We start from the raw sequence: 18,735 nt of genomic DNA on the forward strand, positions 1-18,735 counted from the left end.
CTTCTTGGTCACCACATCAACCAAAGCCCATCCAATGCTCACTAACCATTTTTAAATGCAGCTGTGACCCTTCCTCAGATTTGTGCCTCAATACAATCCTGTCTCAGAGTGGGACCTGCTAACTGTGGGACCTTGTATAGACAGGTGTGTGCCTTTCCAAATCATGTCCAATCAACTGAATTTTCCACAGGTGGACTCCAAAAAAGTTGTAGAAACATCTCAAGGATGATCAGTGGAAACATGATACACGTGGGCGTCAAAGGGTCAGCTTGTTCTGTTTATTGTGAAGAAGATTTTGGACGATTGCATATGACCCTTCTATGCAAAACCAATAAAATCAATAAATACATTTTACACCGTATTAACACCTGATACCGTCAAAGTACCAGAGTAGTTTTTCTAAAGCAATTCTTTCATCTTGCCGCTAATATGGATGCACACAAATGCAAATGTGTATGTGTGTGGCGTAAAACCCCCACAGTGATACACTGATTACCCATAATACCTCTCTTTCATCTCTAAATAGATCATCTTGATATCAGTCTTATGCGTTAAACGAGAGGATCGGCTCGTTTATCCAGGTGTCAGTGTTTCAGAGCTGCAGCTCAAAGCTAAAATTCTGCCTTCAAGTCACAGTTGTCTGAACGATCATATTTATGAGATGAGAGCACATGAACGGCACCATAACCCTCGGAAAATGTATTTTTGGCACTGCCAGAAGTTTGCCACAGGGGCTTCCTGAACACGGGATGTCTTAATTAGCAGTGAGGAAACTGGAGATTTCTGGGGTTTTCTGAGGGAAAGATCATGCCAGAACCTAATTATAAGCTTGATTATATCAACCGTCAACAAAACGATTTAGTTCATATATATGTTATGGACTGTTGATGAAGAACTTGCAGAAAATCATTCTCTAATGAACATCAGTCGCTCTTCGTTTTGCATTTTGTCTCATTAGCATTAAAAAGGCTTTGGCTGTAGGTGGAAAAAAGTTCCATTTGGATTCAACTAAAATCATTTTAACGCACATCATGTCGTAATTTATCGTAAGCAGGAACTTCGCATTTATGGGGTTTAAAGACCATTTCACACTATTTGCCCTAAGTTTGCTTCAGTGCAACAAGGCATTTGTAAAACAAAAGGCTTGCTTAAAGCTGATGACGTGATTATTTGCTGATGATGTTTGTAAAAGAACATGATCATTATACATCGTCGGTTAAGTCCTCACCTTTTTTCAATTTTCATAACCCTGTTTTATGCTTCAGTGAACCAAACAGGACACATAATCAAAAACAAACGAAAACACCGGCTTACAGAAATAATAGCTTCAGATATTTTGTCAAATTACGCCGCGGTTTTAGTGTGATGGCAAAATGTAATCAATTGGATGCAGAGTTTTTTTTAAAGTGCAAAATCCACTGATGTGGGAAAAGCTATCAAGAAGCTCATGAACGGTGTTCAGTTTTCCTTTTTTGAGTTAAAAAATGTTTAGTCTTCAACTGATGCGGTCATGCTGTTTAGGCATATATTTAATAGGCTGGAAACACAGAAAACGTGTCACTCAAGCATCACTTAGACATGCTAATAGGAAATATCACATCCAAAAAGCAGTTCAGACAAGGACTCTTATCATAAATCAAGAAGAGAAACTGTAAGAGGCGAAGGGCCTTGCTTTGGCTTTCCTCTGAAGTCTTTTGAGAGAAAAAAAAGTGCTTGAGTTTGATATCTTGATATGGTTATAATCGAAAGCCCCAGGGTATGAATATGAATTTAACGAGCACAAGAGGGAAGAGCTCTCGCCAGCTCGCCAGCTTGCCGGTCGACTCTAATCTATTAAGTGACAAAAGGTGGGAAAGACTGGACTGGCTGCACATTGCTGAGGTTTTGTGTTCGGATCAGCTTTTATTTTGTGTTTTCTATCTGCTTCAGAACATTTCAACTCGTATTCAGTACATGTTTTCAGCTTGTTTGTGTAATACATTTTGGATTAATGTCGGAGACCAAATGTACCCAACAACAGCAACAAATATATAAAATAAATATAGATATAGATTGGGGCTTTAATTGCCCCATCTAAGAACACTTAGAACCATCATTATTCTTATTAAAACACATGAACATGTTCAGGATTGACTGGTCACACTCACCATATTGAGTGACTGTGGCAGAAGTCCAGAGCTGAGATGATCTGTCTGAAGAACTTTCGAGCTTCTTTGGGTGTTAATCGGCCCTTCTTAACCAGATAGTCAAACAGCTCTCCACCCGACACGTGCTCTAAAACCAAATACCTGCAAACAGAAACAAGAAATAACATTATAGACCCTATAGACATGAGTCTTAGTGAAACAGGGAGTTTGTGCAGGCATATAGATGAGCCAGACTTTGTTTTATATAACAGTCAGCATCCTTTTGTGTATGATGAACCATGGTTGAATTTGGAATGGCAGACTTTGCATACTACTTCTTGGATATAAAAAAACACTAAAATATTAAGGTAGTATGCTACAATGTTATTCTAAATTCAGACTTACTTGCAAATGACCTATCGGTAAGCCCCGCCCCCCTTAGTGTTAAAAAAACAATTCCAGGTGTAAAACTACATTACCCATAATTCTGCTGAGGAAATCCACTAATCGGTGAATTGCAACAAGCAAATTGAGCCAAAAGATATCTTTTAGCTCCCTTAAAGGACTGCAAATTATGTAAAGTGGCTCCATCCAAAATCACACACTTCACTACTATTAGGCAAAAACAGTGCACATTTGATATCCCATGAGGCCAAGAGAGAGGATTTGCAGTAAATCAAGCAACTGACGAATGTAGATTACATTCACAGTCAATAGTGTATATTCTTCATCAATTGTAATTTATTGATAACATTCGCAATGCTTCATGGGATTGTAGTTCTTTCCCTCGTGGACAAAAATTTGATTGGACTAGACCATGAGTCGTCAATATTTTATGTACATTTTTAAACATTTTGGTTTGTTAACACTTAAGAGAACACTAGCATGTAAAGTGAATACCATCAAAGCTGACAAATATGGATTTCATAAAAGTCTATACAGAAACCTCATTAACAAAACTAATGATTTCCTCAAGACGCTTTTCAAAGCATCCGCTGAAATCTCAAAGAGAATAGAAAATTGAATCCTCCTAGTATTGGAGATATTCATTTATCCAAACAAACAGCTTTAATAGTGATTATCTCTGGCTAAAAGTTGTAATACACTGAGAAATACCGGACTGACAGCTTCCGTTCTACAGCGGGCGAGCGGCGAGATCTGAGTGGGCACAATGGAAGCTGAGTGTGGAGATAAAAGGGATGCAAGCAAGTAAACACCATAAAACTTTTAGCGAGTTTCAGTTTTGTTAAGTCTCCTTGACGATAACGTGCTGTTATGGTTCGAAATTAAGGCTGTTTCTGTCATGGAAAGTTTGAAGGACTAGACGTCTGAAAGAACCACACGTTTTCAAGTTTCTTTAAAGAAACTGTCTTCAGAAACATACACGCACACACTACGAGTCAAAAGAAACGAGACGGTGTCATAAACAATAATAAAACAACATTTGAGCATATAGTCAGTGAGTGGTTTGTATCTGTGTTTAAATGCTGACAGCTTGGTATCATACTTGGTTAGATTTACCTCCGCTCAATCCTTTTTCTTTACAACTAAACTGAATCTCAAGCCATTAAATGTATGACTCAGTTTCGTCACTTTCAATGCATTTTCTAAAGCTCAAATGATACAAATGCAAGTGTGAGGTTGCTTTTACACAACAGCTCAATACCCAAGTCAATGCAGGTATACTTACATTTTAGACATATATTGCACTTTATTTAGTCTTTATTGCTCCATAAGTAAAATTAGTTCCAACTTAAGTAACGACAATCAACTGCAGCAGCTCCAAGCAACGCATACAAGGTGTTTTCAATCGTTGTTTAAACAAATTGATTGAGTAAATGATTCAGTGAACCATTTGGTGCCACCTACTCAAGTTACCTTATAGAGTCACTGAAAAGAAGGGTTAAGAACACAAAACTGTGTTATATAGCATAGAATGACTTTCCTATTAATATACCATGATTTATGCATAGTAAAAACAATAAACAGTCAAAAGTGCAGTATTACCATGATAAGTGGTGTGAATTACAAAACCCACAGAGTGCTTCAAAACTGACCAGAATACATAGAATTGACAAGGTAAACAGAAACAAACAACACGGTTGGTAGTATAAGATTACTTTTACATAATAGAACAGATTAAAAAAGAGAATTATATTTTAGACATATATTGGCATTTGTTTTGTATTTTTTGCCCCATTGGCAAAATAGGTCTAAATTAAGTCACAACAATCATCCAAAGTGTTGATTCGATTGATCACTTGTCACCACCCTTGTAGAAATCACTGATAGAAGGAATAACACCATGACACTGTGCTATATAGCATAGAATCAGTCACATTCATATACCATGGTAAGAATGGTAAACTTAAAAAAGTACATATTACCATGATACCAAGTGATGTAAAAAAATGAGAGAGAGAGAGAGAGAGGGGCACTTCAAAACTGAAGAAAATATAAACAAATGAGTGATGAGGTAATCATTTTTATGAAGATTTGTTGATGCCAAATGCTAAGTGAATTATCGTGGTGTTTATATGAAGAATGACTCATGGCCCTATTAGCAGCTCTCAAACTGCTGTGACTAACAGGCTGCTTCACACTTTCATCATTAAGAGTATTTTAGCACCAGCAGAATCACTTTCTTACAAAATCTTTAAAGATCAAACACATTTACACTTGCATTTCTGCCAAAACGTTTAGGCTACAGACACCAAACTTTGTTTGTTTTTGCTCTTCACTCACATTTTGGATTTGCATCATAATCATATTTAATAATATATTTATAGATTTCACCAATAATATATTTAGTAATAATGTCTTTAAAGATACTGAATACTTAACATTTAGATTTAATCATATAGCGGACACTTTTATCCAAAGTGCCTAACAAATGAGGACAATGGAAGCAATCACAATCAACAAAACAAGCCTCAGTTAGGTAAATGCAGTACATGAAGTTAATTTATTATTATTATTATTATATAATAGATAAAAAGAAAACAGACAGAATAGGAAAAGAATAAAGCAAGCTAGTGTTAGAGGCCTCCATTTTGCTTTTATTAATTGTATTAATTAATTGAAAACAAGCATTTATTAAATGAATGAGTGCAAGTCTAATTTTTTTTTTTTTAATTTAATAAAAAATAGTATTAGAATAGAGAGTGCTAGAGTTAGATGGGTCAAATAAAGCCAATTCTTGAAGATGGTTAAGGACTCAGATGCTTGGACTAAGTTGGGCAGGTCATTCCACCAGGAGGGAACCTTTAATTTAAAAGTTTGTGAATGTGATTTTGTGCCTCTTTGGGATGGCAAAATAAAGTGACGTTCACTTGCAGAACGCAAGCTGCTTAGAGGGCATGTAAGTCTGAAATAATGAATTTATGTAAAGTGGTGCAGAGTCAGTGGTGGTTTTGTCGGCAAAAGTTAATGCCTTGAATTTTATGCGAGCAGCTATTGGTAGCCAGTGCAAATTGGTAAACAGAGGTGTGACATGCATTCTTTTCGGCTCATTAAAAATTAATCTTGCTGCAATTAATCTGGATTAATTGTAAAGGTTTGACAGAACTGGCTGGAAGACCTGCTAAAAGAGCATTTTAGTAGTCCAGCCTGGACAAAACAAGAGCCTGAACAAGGAGTTGTGCAGCATGTTCCAAAAGAAAAGGCCTGATCATCTTGATGTTAAATAAAGCAAATCTGCAGGACAGGGAAGTTTTAGCAATGTAGTCTAAAAGAGTCAGCTGATCATCAATCATAACTCCAAGGTGTCTGGCTGTTTTTGAAAGAGCTATGGTTGACATGCCTAACTTGATGGTGAAATTGTAATGAAACAATGGGTTTGATGGAACCACAAGCCGTTCTGTCTTGACAAGATTGAGCTGAAGGTGGTGGTCTTTCATCAAGCAAGAAATGTCTGTTAGACAAGCTGAGATTCGAGCAGCAACTGTCGGATCATCAGGATGGAATGAGAGGTAGAGTTGAGTGTCATCAGCATAGCAGTGGTATAAAGAGCCATGTTTTTGAATCACAGAACCTAGTGATGCCATGTTTACAGGGAAGAGAAGTGTTCCAAGAACTGAGCCTTGAGGCACCCCAGTAGTTAGATGTTGTGACTTGGACACCTCACCTCTCCAAGATACCTTGAACGACCTATCTGAGTCTCAAACCACTGAAATGCAGTTCCTGAAATGCCCTTTGCCATTTGGGTTGCCAGGAGGATCTGGTGGTTAACCGTGTCAAAAGCAGCAGACCTATCCAGCAATATAGGCATTGAAGATTTGGTATATGCTTTTGCCAGTCTTAAGGCTTTAACATCTGAGAGCATGGCAGTCTCTGTTGAATGTCCACTTCTGAAAACAGTTTGCTATAGAGGAGGTTGTTGTGTGTGAGAAAGGCAGAGACTTGATTGAACACCACTCGTTCAAGTGTTTTTGCTATGAAAGGTAGAATGGAAACCAGCCTGTAGTTCTCTAAAAGAGTTATTGAGTGGAGTTATCCGAGCCTGTTTAAATTCTAAGGTAAAAACACCAATGTGAAGGGATCTGTTAACAATGTGAGTCAGTGCAGGTTTAACAGCAGGAGAAATGGCTTTAAGGAGATGAGATGGAATAGGATCAAGCGGACAAGTAGTAGGATGATTAGAAAGGATGAGTTAGGAGACTTCTGCCTCAGAGAGTGAAGAGAAGGATGTAAACAAGTGTATGTTTGCTGGTAAGATGAGCTTGACAGATTGTTTTGGAAAATTGTGCACTGATGGTTTTAATTTAATTAATGAAGAACACAGCAAAATTGTCAGCTGTTAGAGTTGCTTTAAAGAACAAGCAAGAGTTAGACGAATTATTAATTTTGTTATGATAGTACGTCCTTTAGGAGTGGAGACATTAGAAGAATACAACAAATTAATGCAAATATAAGCATAGCAATATTTCATCAAGATACTTATACTTACAAATATTTCTTATTTTCGTAGACATCGTGCAACTTTAATACATGTGGATGTTCTATTAGCTTCAAGATGGCGATCTCTCGCTCCACCTGTGTAGAAATAAGTGATAAAAAAGATATTGAATTCACAGCATCAATAATTTGACTAAAGTAAGCAAAATATCAATACAATAAAACATGTAACATTTCATTCATTCATTTATCTATTTAAAAAAAATGGATACTGAAAAAACCTATAATGGGTTTATAACTACACACTTTCATACAAACAATCAGTAGTTGGAAATAAGATCAAGCTGCATATTTCTGATTCACTAAAATAACCGGCTTATTGATGTTATTTATTTTGTGAATCAACCTGTACTGGCCACATTGTATGTTTTTGATTCACTAAAAATAATTGACTTATAAGATTCATTTATTCATTAATCAGACTGTACCGTGGGTGCATTTCCCAAAAGCATCATTAGCTAACTATATAGTCACAAGCTCCATTGAACTTGGTCATGACAGAAAACCATAGTTACTTTTGGGAAACCCCGGGCACATTTTATGTTATTGAATCACTACAAAGAATCGACTCAGAGACATTTACTCAGGAATCAAACTGTACTGATCAAGTTTTAGGTCTTTTATTCAATAAAAATAATAGACTCATTAGAATCATTCATTCGGAATTGGACTACAGTAGCTGCACTGTATGTATCTGATTCATTAAAGAACTGACTCATTGGTGTCACTCTTTGGGCAGTGTACGTTTTCGATTCACTAAAAAGAATCAACTCAAAGTTATTCATATTGGAATGGGACTGTAGTGGTCGAGTTGTATGTTTTTAATCACTAAAAACAATTGGATCTTTACAGTCATCAATTTGTGAATCAGACTGTACCGATTATGTTTTATGTTTCTGGTTCACTAAAACAATTGCCTCAGAGTCATGAATAAAAAAATTTGATTCACTAAAAGAACCAACTCATTAGAGTCATTTGTTTGAGAATTGAACTACACAGATTGCTGTGTTTTAGGAGAATCATTTAACCCCAGCTAGACGCTTTGGCCAAGCCAAATTTACAACATTTCTGTGATTTGGACAGGTGACCTTCAATATGTCAATGCAACTGCAATGTTTCATCTGATACTGCAGTGGTAAAATGAAAAATTATGACAGATCAGCAACAAAACCCTCAAGTTCAGATGCCAATGTCAAGTAGAGCAAACCTTTGCAGAATTCTTCAGGGACAGACCATAGTGCTACTTTGATTCATAAGCATCCTTGTCGGTCTTTCGAATAGTGTTTATAAATTGATTCCCACATGCACAAGATAAACATGTTTTCTTATTGAATCAAGCTTAGGATGACTTATAAGGTGAGTCTACATGAAAGATCTCCCTGACCTGACAGGGAACCAAAGGAAATCTTAAAAACGCAAGCTCTTCGCAAAGAACTGATCTCATAAGTCACAGACAGAACCTACGATTGTGCCAGTTGTAAGCAAGACAATCGTGTTTGATTTGCATCAATGTCTTCTGGAATATTCCTAACATGCACACCTGCCACTGCAGATCAGAGCGGAGGATGGGGACATAGACGATATTTCCCGAACCCACCTGACCCTAATGTTCCACAGCAGCACTTTGACCATGCCTTTCAAAACCTCCTGAATTACTTGCGCTCATCCAAACTCACTAAACTCCAGTACAGACCGCTCATGTGACTCGAGTCAGCAGTCCCCAATGCTTGGAACTCTGTGGAGTCAGCCTTCAAGCTTCAGTTGTAACTCCTCAGCTTGACTTTGAGCCTGTTTGCTGTTGACCTTTGAAATCGCAGCCAATGATATACAGAAAAGCTGCATCATGTATCATGCATGACACTAAGTCATTCAGAGAAAAACCTTCCTAATTCTATAAGGTCGCACCACCTGCCTTGAACTTAATGAAAATTCCCACCACATCTCAGTGGTTTTTTTTTGTGTGTGTTTGAATAAATGGACCAACTTCTTAATCTTACTATGGGTAATTTAACTGGTATTTTGCGACACTGAATTTTATGAATATTCTGCTCAAAATTATATTTACCTTGATATTTTACACAACTCTTTGGGTTGGTAAAATGTTTTTGAAGTGTCTTAAGTTATACATAGTATAGTAAAAACTTGCTTTCGATTTGAAGATATTGTAAAATGCCCTTTATACCTGTGATAAAGAAACAATTCTGATGATTAATTTTTTAAAAGTTGAGCTGCTTCCTATTTTTCTGGGAAACCATGATACATTTTTAAGGAGTTTTTGATTAATTGTATGTTCAAAACAATAGTATTTGTTAAAATAGAAATCCTTTGTAACATTATGTCTTTACTATCACAATCTTTGCTAAATAAAAATCAAATAATAATGTTATAATATAAAATAAAAAACTGACTCAATGGAAAAATGTTCTCCTTATCTTATTTGGAAAAGTTACCTCCTTATTTTATTAACATATATATCATGTTTCTACGCTGACACTGTTCTTTACTTGGTAACAAAGTACACCAACTTTTGAAAGAAAAAAAATTCAGGTGGAAACGATGATGAAAAAACTATACTATCATTAAATAAACAATTAGTTCAATTATCTGTGGTTAAAAAAGATATTAAATTATTGTGCCAATACATTTTACATTAATTTATGATTATTTCACTCTAATTAGCATAATTCTTATTTTTTCATGCATTTTCATATTGAAATGGGACAAGTATTAAAAGTCATAAAATCATACATACAGTAAGTGCCATTTGAAAATGAAAAATATGCCGCGACTTAAACGTGAACTTGATAAAACACAAGAAAAAGCTCAAATCTGTTAGTCTTAATAAAATCAACCCCTGGGACATAAAGTACAAATGGAAGTTAAAGAAACCCAATTCTGTAGCCCACAGGTTTGTCCCCATGAGGAGATCGATCACCACTGTTCCCTTCAGCAAAGCACTTTAACTCCGGTTTCTCCAGAGGGGACTGTCACTGTAATCATTTGTGCCACTGCTCTATGCTGAAGTCGTGGAAACACATTCAGTCCTGATATATATGTGGCAAAAGCATAAAGATCCTAAACCATGCTAATCCAATCTGTCCTTACATTCTATAACTAACCTCAGTATTCTGGTAATTATCTGGATTGATTTGGCTTCATCAACTGACATCATCTGCTCAACATTGAGTCCTTCACTTGCTGTTTTAATCAAGCATACGGATGTGATATGACTATTCAGGGAATAAACAATCTGGCCAATGGCTGAAGAGAGAGCTGGAACAGCCATGGAAATCCCGGACAAAGCCATCTTGACAAACGTGGCACCAAACCAAACCTCACTGAATGGCTGATCCAAAGCCAGTCCGAAGAGCCAAGCAGGGAATTTGGCTTAGTGGAATGTCATTCAACACAAGGATGTGCCACAGGATCTCTGCTGAGCATAAACTGGGCTCACGAGCTTGAGATGAGAAATCAGTTTTGCTGAAGACTACTCAATGAAAACAAATGAAGTTCGGCTGAATATGTCTGTAATAGCAAGGAAAAGCTATCCATAAGCATTACAGCAGCACTCATCTCAATGGCAGTAGCTCAACAGGCACATGCCAACTTGAAATTGTGTGCGCTAGCAATTCTGATCAATTCCAAAAACATTTTTTCACATATCAAATTACAGAAGCATATATATATACATATATATATATATATATATATAATTTGATTCTGCACGTTGGTTGCTCCATATGACTTTAGTCATGCCTCTTGTGCAATTTCAAATAATAAGAAGCAACAAAGCGGTTTTGTTCATTTAATTTTATTCTAAAACAGTAATAAATGTAATGTCAGATCAGGTGTTATTTTCATGAATAACATAATTGTAATCTTTTTTCTTCATTATTATATCAGAGCAATTTATATATAAAAAAAAAAAAAAACGTTCATCATAGAAAAGATCTATTCAAGACACTGTATGTAGAATTTTCCACACAAAAAAAAAAGAAAAAGTCATATATTTCACCCAGATGCCCTAAATCTGTCATCTCATGGTATTAAGGTCTAAATTATGAACTGACTAGTGCTAATTACACTGTAAATGCATTGAAAGTGGTACCATCTAGATTGCAAATATATTGCATAATATATTTTAAGCACTGATTGTCTATGACAAGCCCTTGAAATAGCTCTTCTAAATCTGTGAAACTTGGAAGCTCTGCGGCAGCCGTAGCGAGAATTTATTCCTTGTGATTAAAATGTTGCTGCAAATGAGCCTGACTCTCTCCTCCATCCATTAACATCATGTCCACCCTACGCTCGCCAACTTCTCATTGCTCCATCTTACCATATTGACCCATTCCCTCAAAATGTCAGTTTGCCGGCACCTGTGCACCTACATCTATGAATAGCCGAGCGTTAATTAACTCTACACATCTGTGTGCATGCAGCCATCCAATTTCCTTATAACTTCATTAGTGAGTTATTACATTACGGGTCTTGCCTCAACCCGCCTCGACTTTGAGTCAATGTAGGCCGGCAGAGATTCGGGTTCAGGTCGCAGGTTCTTGATTTGTGGGAGTGAGTTGAGATGAAGGCAATCAACCGAGCCAAATCATTAAAACGAAGACAGATCATTAGATTCGAGCTAGAAAACCTCTGCATGTCGGTGAGTTTGTGAGCTCTTGCGGGTCACTGGGTTTCGAAGTCCGATAATTAGCGATAATGTAACTGCCGTGCTGTAATAAAGACCAACGTGAACCTCATTTTCTGAAACGACCCTGAAAAGTTTCTTTCAACAGTCCGTCGCACAAAGTCAAGGTTGAGTAAGTGCGCGAGACTGACGCTAATCCAAATTGGTTATTTGACTCTGAAATAATTCGTCTTGTAGATTCTCTCACACTCATTACTGAGTTGGTAACTCAAAATGTCCAGGAATCATTCGCGCAAATTCACTGATCGTTATTGGTCTGTGGAGAGCAGTCATGGAGGTCATCCCCACTCGAGCTAAGGGAGCTAATGACTGAATACTACTCTAGTTTTTTTCATGCTAACTTTCTTTTTCATCTTTTTTGTGGAAACAAGTTGAGTTAGAGAATATTGTAGCTTTGCAATGATACATTTTAAAGCTAAAACACACAGCAGTTCTTTAAGGGGTTCAATATAATTCATTATGCACAATCATAGTGTAATTTCAAGGTACAGATGGTGTGTCAAAAGGGGTAATAAACCATCCCATAGAAAGGGGGTCGGGAAATGGGATGGTTTAGATAAATTAACCATGGCGGAGTGCTAAACCAACAGCTGTTTCAATCCAAGTGTGCTTTACAGCCAGTTGGTTGAAATTTCCACACAGAAGGCTTGATTAGCGAAACAGCTAGAGTGGTTTGTAAACCGCTATCTTGGCCATAGTCTAACACAGGCAAAAATAGCATGATTACAGCGAACATTCAGCGTAATTCTGTAACTGAATGTGTTTTATTGTAATTAGAATTGGTATATTATCAACAATTCCTGACATTTAATAAATGAGCTGATACTGAACAGCTAACATTAGCATTAGCGAAGTAAATAAACATTGACAGTAACTTTAACAGTAGCAAAAATCAATTAGTACCTACCCCAATGTCACAATGCCAGAGTGGTGAGTGTTTTCCAGGTAGTTTCTCAGGGAGTTCTAAGTGTATTTTAATGATTTTCTATGATTTAGCACCACTGTTTACAATGGAAGATTTCTTTTTTTTTGTGGCATTTTTGCTTTACTATGACAGGACAGATCAGAACTGAAGTGGGAGATTGAAAGGTCAGGAAAGGTCCTCGAGTTGCACTGTATGTCCGCGTGCTGCCCACAAGGCTATCAGCGCAGACACAAATGGAAATATTCTAATGCCAGTTTTTGGATTTTAATATTGCAAGAAGAAATGACAAAGTGCATAGTGCCACAAAAAGGACATACAATGATTAATTAAATGCTGAATAATACGATGGTTTGATATCACAACTGAGATGTTTGGTGCTCCATGGTGGATTGGATGCTAACTTTGTTGTTTTGCTTTAGACCTGAATCCTTCTCATTTGTTCGCACTAAACAATTAAACCAGTACTTATGCAATAATAATCAGCTTCAATGAATATTAATTTTTCTTGCTTAAAGGCATTCACGTGGATACCATTTCTAAAGCTGCAGCTTTGGTCCTACTTTAGTTAATTGGGGTAATGTCACGGCTGTATACTTGTCATTTTTGCCGTGTCTGGGTGTGTTTTGCTCCTCTTACAGGTGTGCTGTGGAGCTGAGGCAATCAGGTGGATTGGGTGCACCGGTGCACAGGTGTGCCTGTCATTAAAAGCTTCCTGTTTGGCGTCCTCAGCGAGCGTTCCATTCTGTCACCTTGATCCCTGGCCAGGACCGAGATGTTGATCGGCGTTGCGGCGTATTGTGTGAACTTTAGAGATAGTCTTTACTATGAAGAATGTGAGAATAAAAAATATTGTAACCGCCATAAACGTGTTATCCTCCTTCATTGTTGCTCCCTAACAATTGGGGGCTCGTCCGACTTAAATTTGTGTTTGGATTTGTGCGAACGATTTTAGAAAAAAAATGTGTTTTTGAAGGAGGGTAAAAGGTAGGATTATATTTGAATTTAATATATTTGTATATTATACGCCGATTTTTGAACTAAAAAGTTGGAACGCTCCATTAATTAGTTAGGCTCTATAACATGAGATGTTGGGTGTAGGCTATTTAAAGAACAAACCTTCCGGGTAGGTTTAGTGCGTGTCTTTGTGCACGTAGTTTTTTATTTTATTTTAGTTTGTTATTTTTGGTTGGCTCGGGGCTTAGAGCAGTTGTCTCGGGGGCACAGCCGAGGTTTGGAGGGTGACTTGGTAATTGGTCGTCTTTCCAAACTTGTGGGATTTCGTGCATAAGTACCCGGTCTTGGGCCAACTGAAGACTAGGGTTTATTTAGTTTAAATGGATGGTTTAGTTTCTTTAAATAAACCTTGATTGTCATTAACAAAAAAATATATATATCGTTGTGGGTGTAATATTTGTTGAGCGTGTTTTGTAAGCATGATTATGGCGACCGATGTTATTGGAACATTTTCTCAGACTCCGTCAGAAGAATTGTTAAAAGAAATAACCAAAGAGCAATTGTTGGAGTTAGCTGCGCATTATGAAATCGAGTTGACGTATAATCAAAGAAGGTCGAAAGACGGAATTAAGCTAGTCCTTGAAACTGCTGGTTGATCTTAAAATCTTGAGAGGATCTAAATTGCCTGATTCAGCTGCGTTGCCTGCTGTAAGTACACATATTTCAACTACCCTTCCATTGTCTGCTTTAAGTTCTCTTTCATTTGAGCAACAGAAAGAGTTGTTGCTGATACAACGTGATACTGAGTGTGAGAAACGTCGCTTGGAATGTGAGAAGGCCCAAATGGAGTTGCAGTTGGAGAAAAGCCGGCAAGTATTAGAGCAACAGCGTTTAGAGATTGAAAGGCGTCGATTAGATTTACATGAAGAAGGTAAGCCGGTGGATGCAGGTGTTAATGTTGATTCAGCGAAATTGAGTGTGGTTCGTAATTTACGATTGGTACCTCCGTATAATGAGGCTGAGGTGGAGATTTTTTTTCTCCTGTTTGAGCGAGTCGCAGTAGCGTATGACTGGAGTGATGTTGAACGTGCTATGCTGCTTCAGTGCGTTTTAACCGGGAAAGCGCAACAAGCCTATTCTACGCTATCTGATGCTGACAGCCAGAATTATGAAGCCATTAAAGCGGCGGTGTAAAAAATTAATGAGCGTGTTCCAGAGAGCTATCGGCAAAGGTTCCGTACGTTACAACGAAAGGTGAATGAAACAAATGTTGAGTTCGTGAGAGATTTGACTGTGCAGTTTGATCGTTGGTGTGTAGCGGCAGATAATACAACAATGGATAAGTTGAGAGAGTTATTTTTATTTGAGCAATACAGAAATACACTTCCCGAGATGATAGCCACTTATGTTGCGGAGCGTCAGGTTAAAACTGCTTTAGAAGCTGCACTGCTGGTGGATGACTCAGAGCTTATTCATAAGCCCCATGCTGATAAATTCAGTGATCGTCAGGTTCATACACGGGGGAATTCTTCCATTGTCCCTATGGGTTTAGCCAGGCGTTTTGTAAACTACGACACCTGTCCTTATGGCACCTCAGTTGGAGAAAACTTTTAAGATTCAGGTAGATGCCAGTAAAGAGGGAGCAGGGGCAGTGTTAATTCAAGATGATGATGCAGGTATTGAGCAGCCGGTTTGTTTTTTTCTCGTGAAAGTTCAATAGTCATCAAATGAACTACTCCACAATTGAAAAGGAGGCACTTGCGTTAATTTTAGCACTCCAACATTTCGAAGTGTATGTTGGTGGGAACAGTTCAGCGGTAATAGTTTATAGTGACCATAACCCGATTACATTTTTACATTCTCTTAAAAATCCAAATCAACGGCTAATGCGTTGGTGCTTGTTTCTTCAGCCCTTTCATTTGGATGTTAGGCATTTGAAGGGCTCAGAAAATATAGTGGCCGATGCACTGTCTAGGGCACCAGTGTAAAACCCATTGTAAGCTGTGCCTTGAAGAGTTAACAGGTTTGTTTTTTTATTTATTCTATCTACGTGGGGGAATGTTGTTGATATTGTGAGTATAGGCCTACTAAAGTGTGTTGGTGCGGTTACGAATGCTTACTGTTGGCGGAAACTTAATAGTTTCCTTTTCTTAAGGGGGGGAGTGTCACGGCTGTATACTTGTCATTTTTGCCGTGTCTGGGTGTGTTTTGCTCCTCTTACAGGTGTGCTGTGGAGCTGAGGCAATCAGGTGGATTGGGTGCACCGGTGCACAGGTGTGCCTGTCATTAAAAGCTTCCTGTTTGGCGTCCTCAGCGAGCGTTCCATTCTGTCACCTTGATCCCCGGCCAGGACCGAGATGTTGATCGGCGTTGCGGCGTATTGTGTGAACTTGAGAGATAGTCTTTACTATGAAGAATGTGAGAATAAAAAATATTGTAACCGCCGTAAACGTGTTATCCTCCTTCATTGTTGCTCCCTAATAAGGGCGTAACAGGTAATAAATTAAGTTAATTCAAAATGCTTTATTTGCATTTCAAAAATATGTGGGTTCTCAAGACATAAAGAGTTTCTTGTAAAAATTGTAAAGCAGTAAATACTAATTATGGTAATTTACTTCCCCTAGTGGTCGGGAGCAACTTGAAATGCAGCGTTTTACAGACGCTCCCTTTCCAATTAATGAGGTTGTGTTGTGTCATGCTTAGGTGTTTTCTTAGCTTGGTCAGGCTGGAGTGTTGGCTGGTTTTATAGAGGCCTTGGGCACTTTCTAGACCAGCTGAAGACCAGTTAGGGCGAGAAGACTAGCTGAAACCAACTAAGGCCACCAAATCAGCTCATGCTGTTTTAGCAGAAATGGATGTGTAAAACTACAAATTTTCTTGATCATGATGATATCAGATGGCTGTTGTCAGACAAAAATCTCACTGGATAATTACAATTATTGGCTAAATTAATGTTTGGAAATATAAACTCATATTTACTAGTGACACACTATAACAAAAGATAGAAATAACTGTCTTAACACCATTTCTAGCTGCTGAAAATACTAGTGTTTTAATCATTTTGGCCACCACTGAATATGTAAATATTTCTTAAATATATACAATACATGTATGTGTGTGTATTTATATAAACATACACAGTACACGTGACAAAATGAGTATTTTATTTTTTATTTTTGGGAATATGGAACTGTAATGCGGTCAAGAGAGCTTCCTGAAACTATGTTTGCTGTGCGTTACCCTATAAATAATTGCACACCTCACAACGTTCGTCAGCCAGTCAGATTCAAGCATTCAATACCCTGTTGTATAATGCATTAGTACTACATGAGTTTCATTTCTGTAAAAGTTGTTGTGAGGTTAACCTGTGTTAGCTTTGCTAATAGCGTTATGTTGCAACTCACATTGCATATTTTGATGACTTAAAAATTTTGACAGAAAAATAAAGATCATTTTGATTTATTGCAATGAGCAAACTCTGAAGTTTGATCAAGACCTTGCAGAACAGAACATGAGAAACTATTTCATCCACCAAAGTAGTGAAGATAGACATGCCGTCATGTCAAATACTGTAAAATGTTGCTAGCTTTACATGGGAGGAATATCTAGTCTCGCTGCAACTAAAAGCAAAAAGTGAAGTGATACATGATGAAACAATCAGCAACCACGTGCCATGATGCTGTGCTGCATTTCTTCCTTTTTTTTCTTTTCCTCACTCATTCCCTTCATGTTCAGAGCTCTATCACTCACTTTCAAGACCAAGAGCCCTTTACGTACCATGAGATCAGAAAGCGAGTGACAGACCGACAGCCATGAATCAAAGCTGCATTTGGCCATTTTATCTGAGCTCATTCGACTGAATCTGATTCTTCAGATTTTGGAAAGTTGTGTGGTCCTGGAAAAGCACAAAGGGGGAAACATTTGGGCAGAGTTAAGCCAAAGTGCATCTATTCCCCAGTTGTGGTGCTGATGGTGCGAGCCATGTTGGTGGCCTGGGCCTTAACCACATCTCTGTTCCTCATTAACACAACATGTGCTGAGTGTGAATGTTCTTTGCAGTGAGCAGAAGCCATAGTGGTGTGAACAAAGCTGTTAGGATTGCACAGCAGTGACAAAGACAGACATAACTGAAGGAGAATAGCGGATGGGCTGGTATTTTGTATATTGTATATTATTTTCACACACATAGACACATATATATACATAAGTAGTCCAGGCAAAGTTGCCAAGCATTTGTGTGAAGGTTAGGGTTAGGGTGAAGGTTTATTTAAGGCAATTAACAGAAAACAGATTCTCTACTACTAAAGCTGTCAATCAAATGGGTCTCTGGTGAACCGCAGTAGCAAAAAGAAAGTTTGAGAGTTTGAGTGCATTCGTCCTTCTGCAAAGTGTACTTCTTTTTTTCCTGAAGATCAGATACTGAAAGATAATGTCCTGAATCCATAAAACCTTCCCGATGGGACAAACACAAGGCAAGATAAAGTGCTACCTGCCCAAACAGTTAGTCTCAAGGTCATGCAAATGCACATGAGGCCCCTGCATCTGATTTGCTTCTGTGTGCTGTGTGTCGCCCTTTATTTGTACAGCCAGCAGCTGGAAGACTGTTGTGCTTCTCCTGTTTAACCCACTGGTCAGGGATCAGCATGGCTGTGTGACATTTGTTTGCATGTTTCAGGAGTATTGATGCATTCCTATTCACTTCCTTGTCAGGATAATCTATAGATTCCAGTCCAAGACAGCAGAATGCTGCCTACTCTACTTTTTCCTCTTTATTGAAATCGCACTACGCCAGAGAAAACCAGTGCAGCAGGAAATGACAGGAAGTTCAGTTCAGAAATCAGCTGCGATGAGCATTAACTGTGAAAGTATAAAGTACACACTCTGAACAATTTAAGAGACAAGGAGCTCTTGTCTCCAGGTTCTTTTTCAAATAGGAAAGGCTTCAAGAAGGTCCTTAAATATGTAATAAATCAAAACAGCAGTTCTTTACCGAGAGCAGCTGTCGAAACAATTCTGTTCCACTTACTGTCTGCAGTTCGGAATCACGACCAGGATCTTTTATAGCTGGGACT

General features: G+C 37.9%; 1 protein-coding gene across 4 annotated transcripts in view; it reads right to left on the reverse strand.

Annotated features, from left to right (window-relative positions):
• LOC128014197 (serine/threonine-protein kinase BRSK2) overlaps positions 1–18,735 on the reverse strand; it is a 200,284-nt gene that overhangs the window by 70,879 nt on the left and 110,670 nt on the right. For 3 of the 4 annotated variants that reach the window (XM_052597562.1, XM_052597561.1, XM_052597560.1), the window contains exons 3-4: positions 7,075–7,160; positions 2,148–2,288 (exon numbers count right to left, since the gene is read on the reverse strand). In XM_052597562.1, coding sequence (XP_052453522.1) covers positions 2,148–2,288; positions 7,075–7,160 — 227 coding nt within the window. The remainder of the gene's footprint in view (positions 1–2,147; positions 2,289–7,074; positions 7,161–18,735) is intronic. The other variant, XM_052597563.1, reaches the window with a different exon arrangement.

Source organism: Carassius gibelio, chromosome B25 (assembly GCF_023724105.1).
Source record: "Carassius gibelio isolate Cgi1373 ecotype wild population from Czech Republic chromosome B25, carGib1.2-hapl.c, whole genome shotgun sequence".
Taxonomy (NCBI): Eukaryota; Metazoa; Chordata; class Actinopteri; order Cypriniformes; family Cyprinidae; genus Carassius; species Carassius gibelio.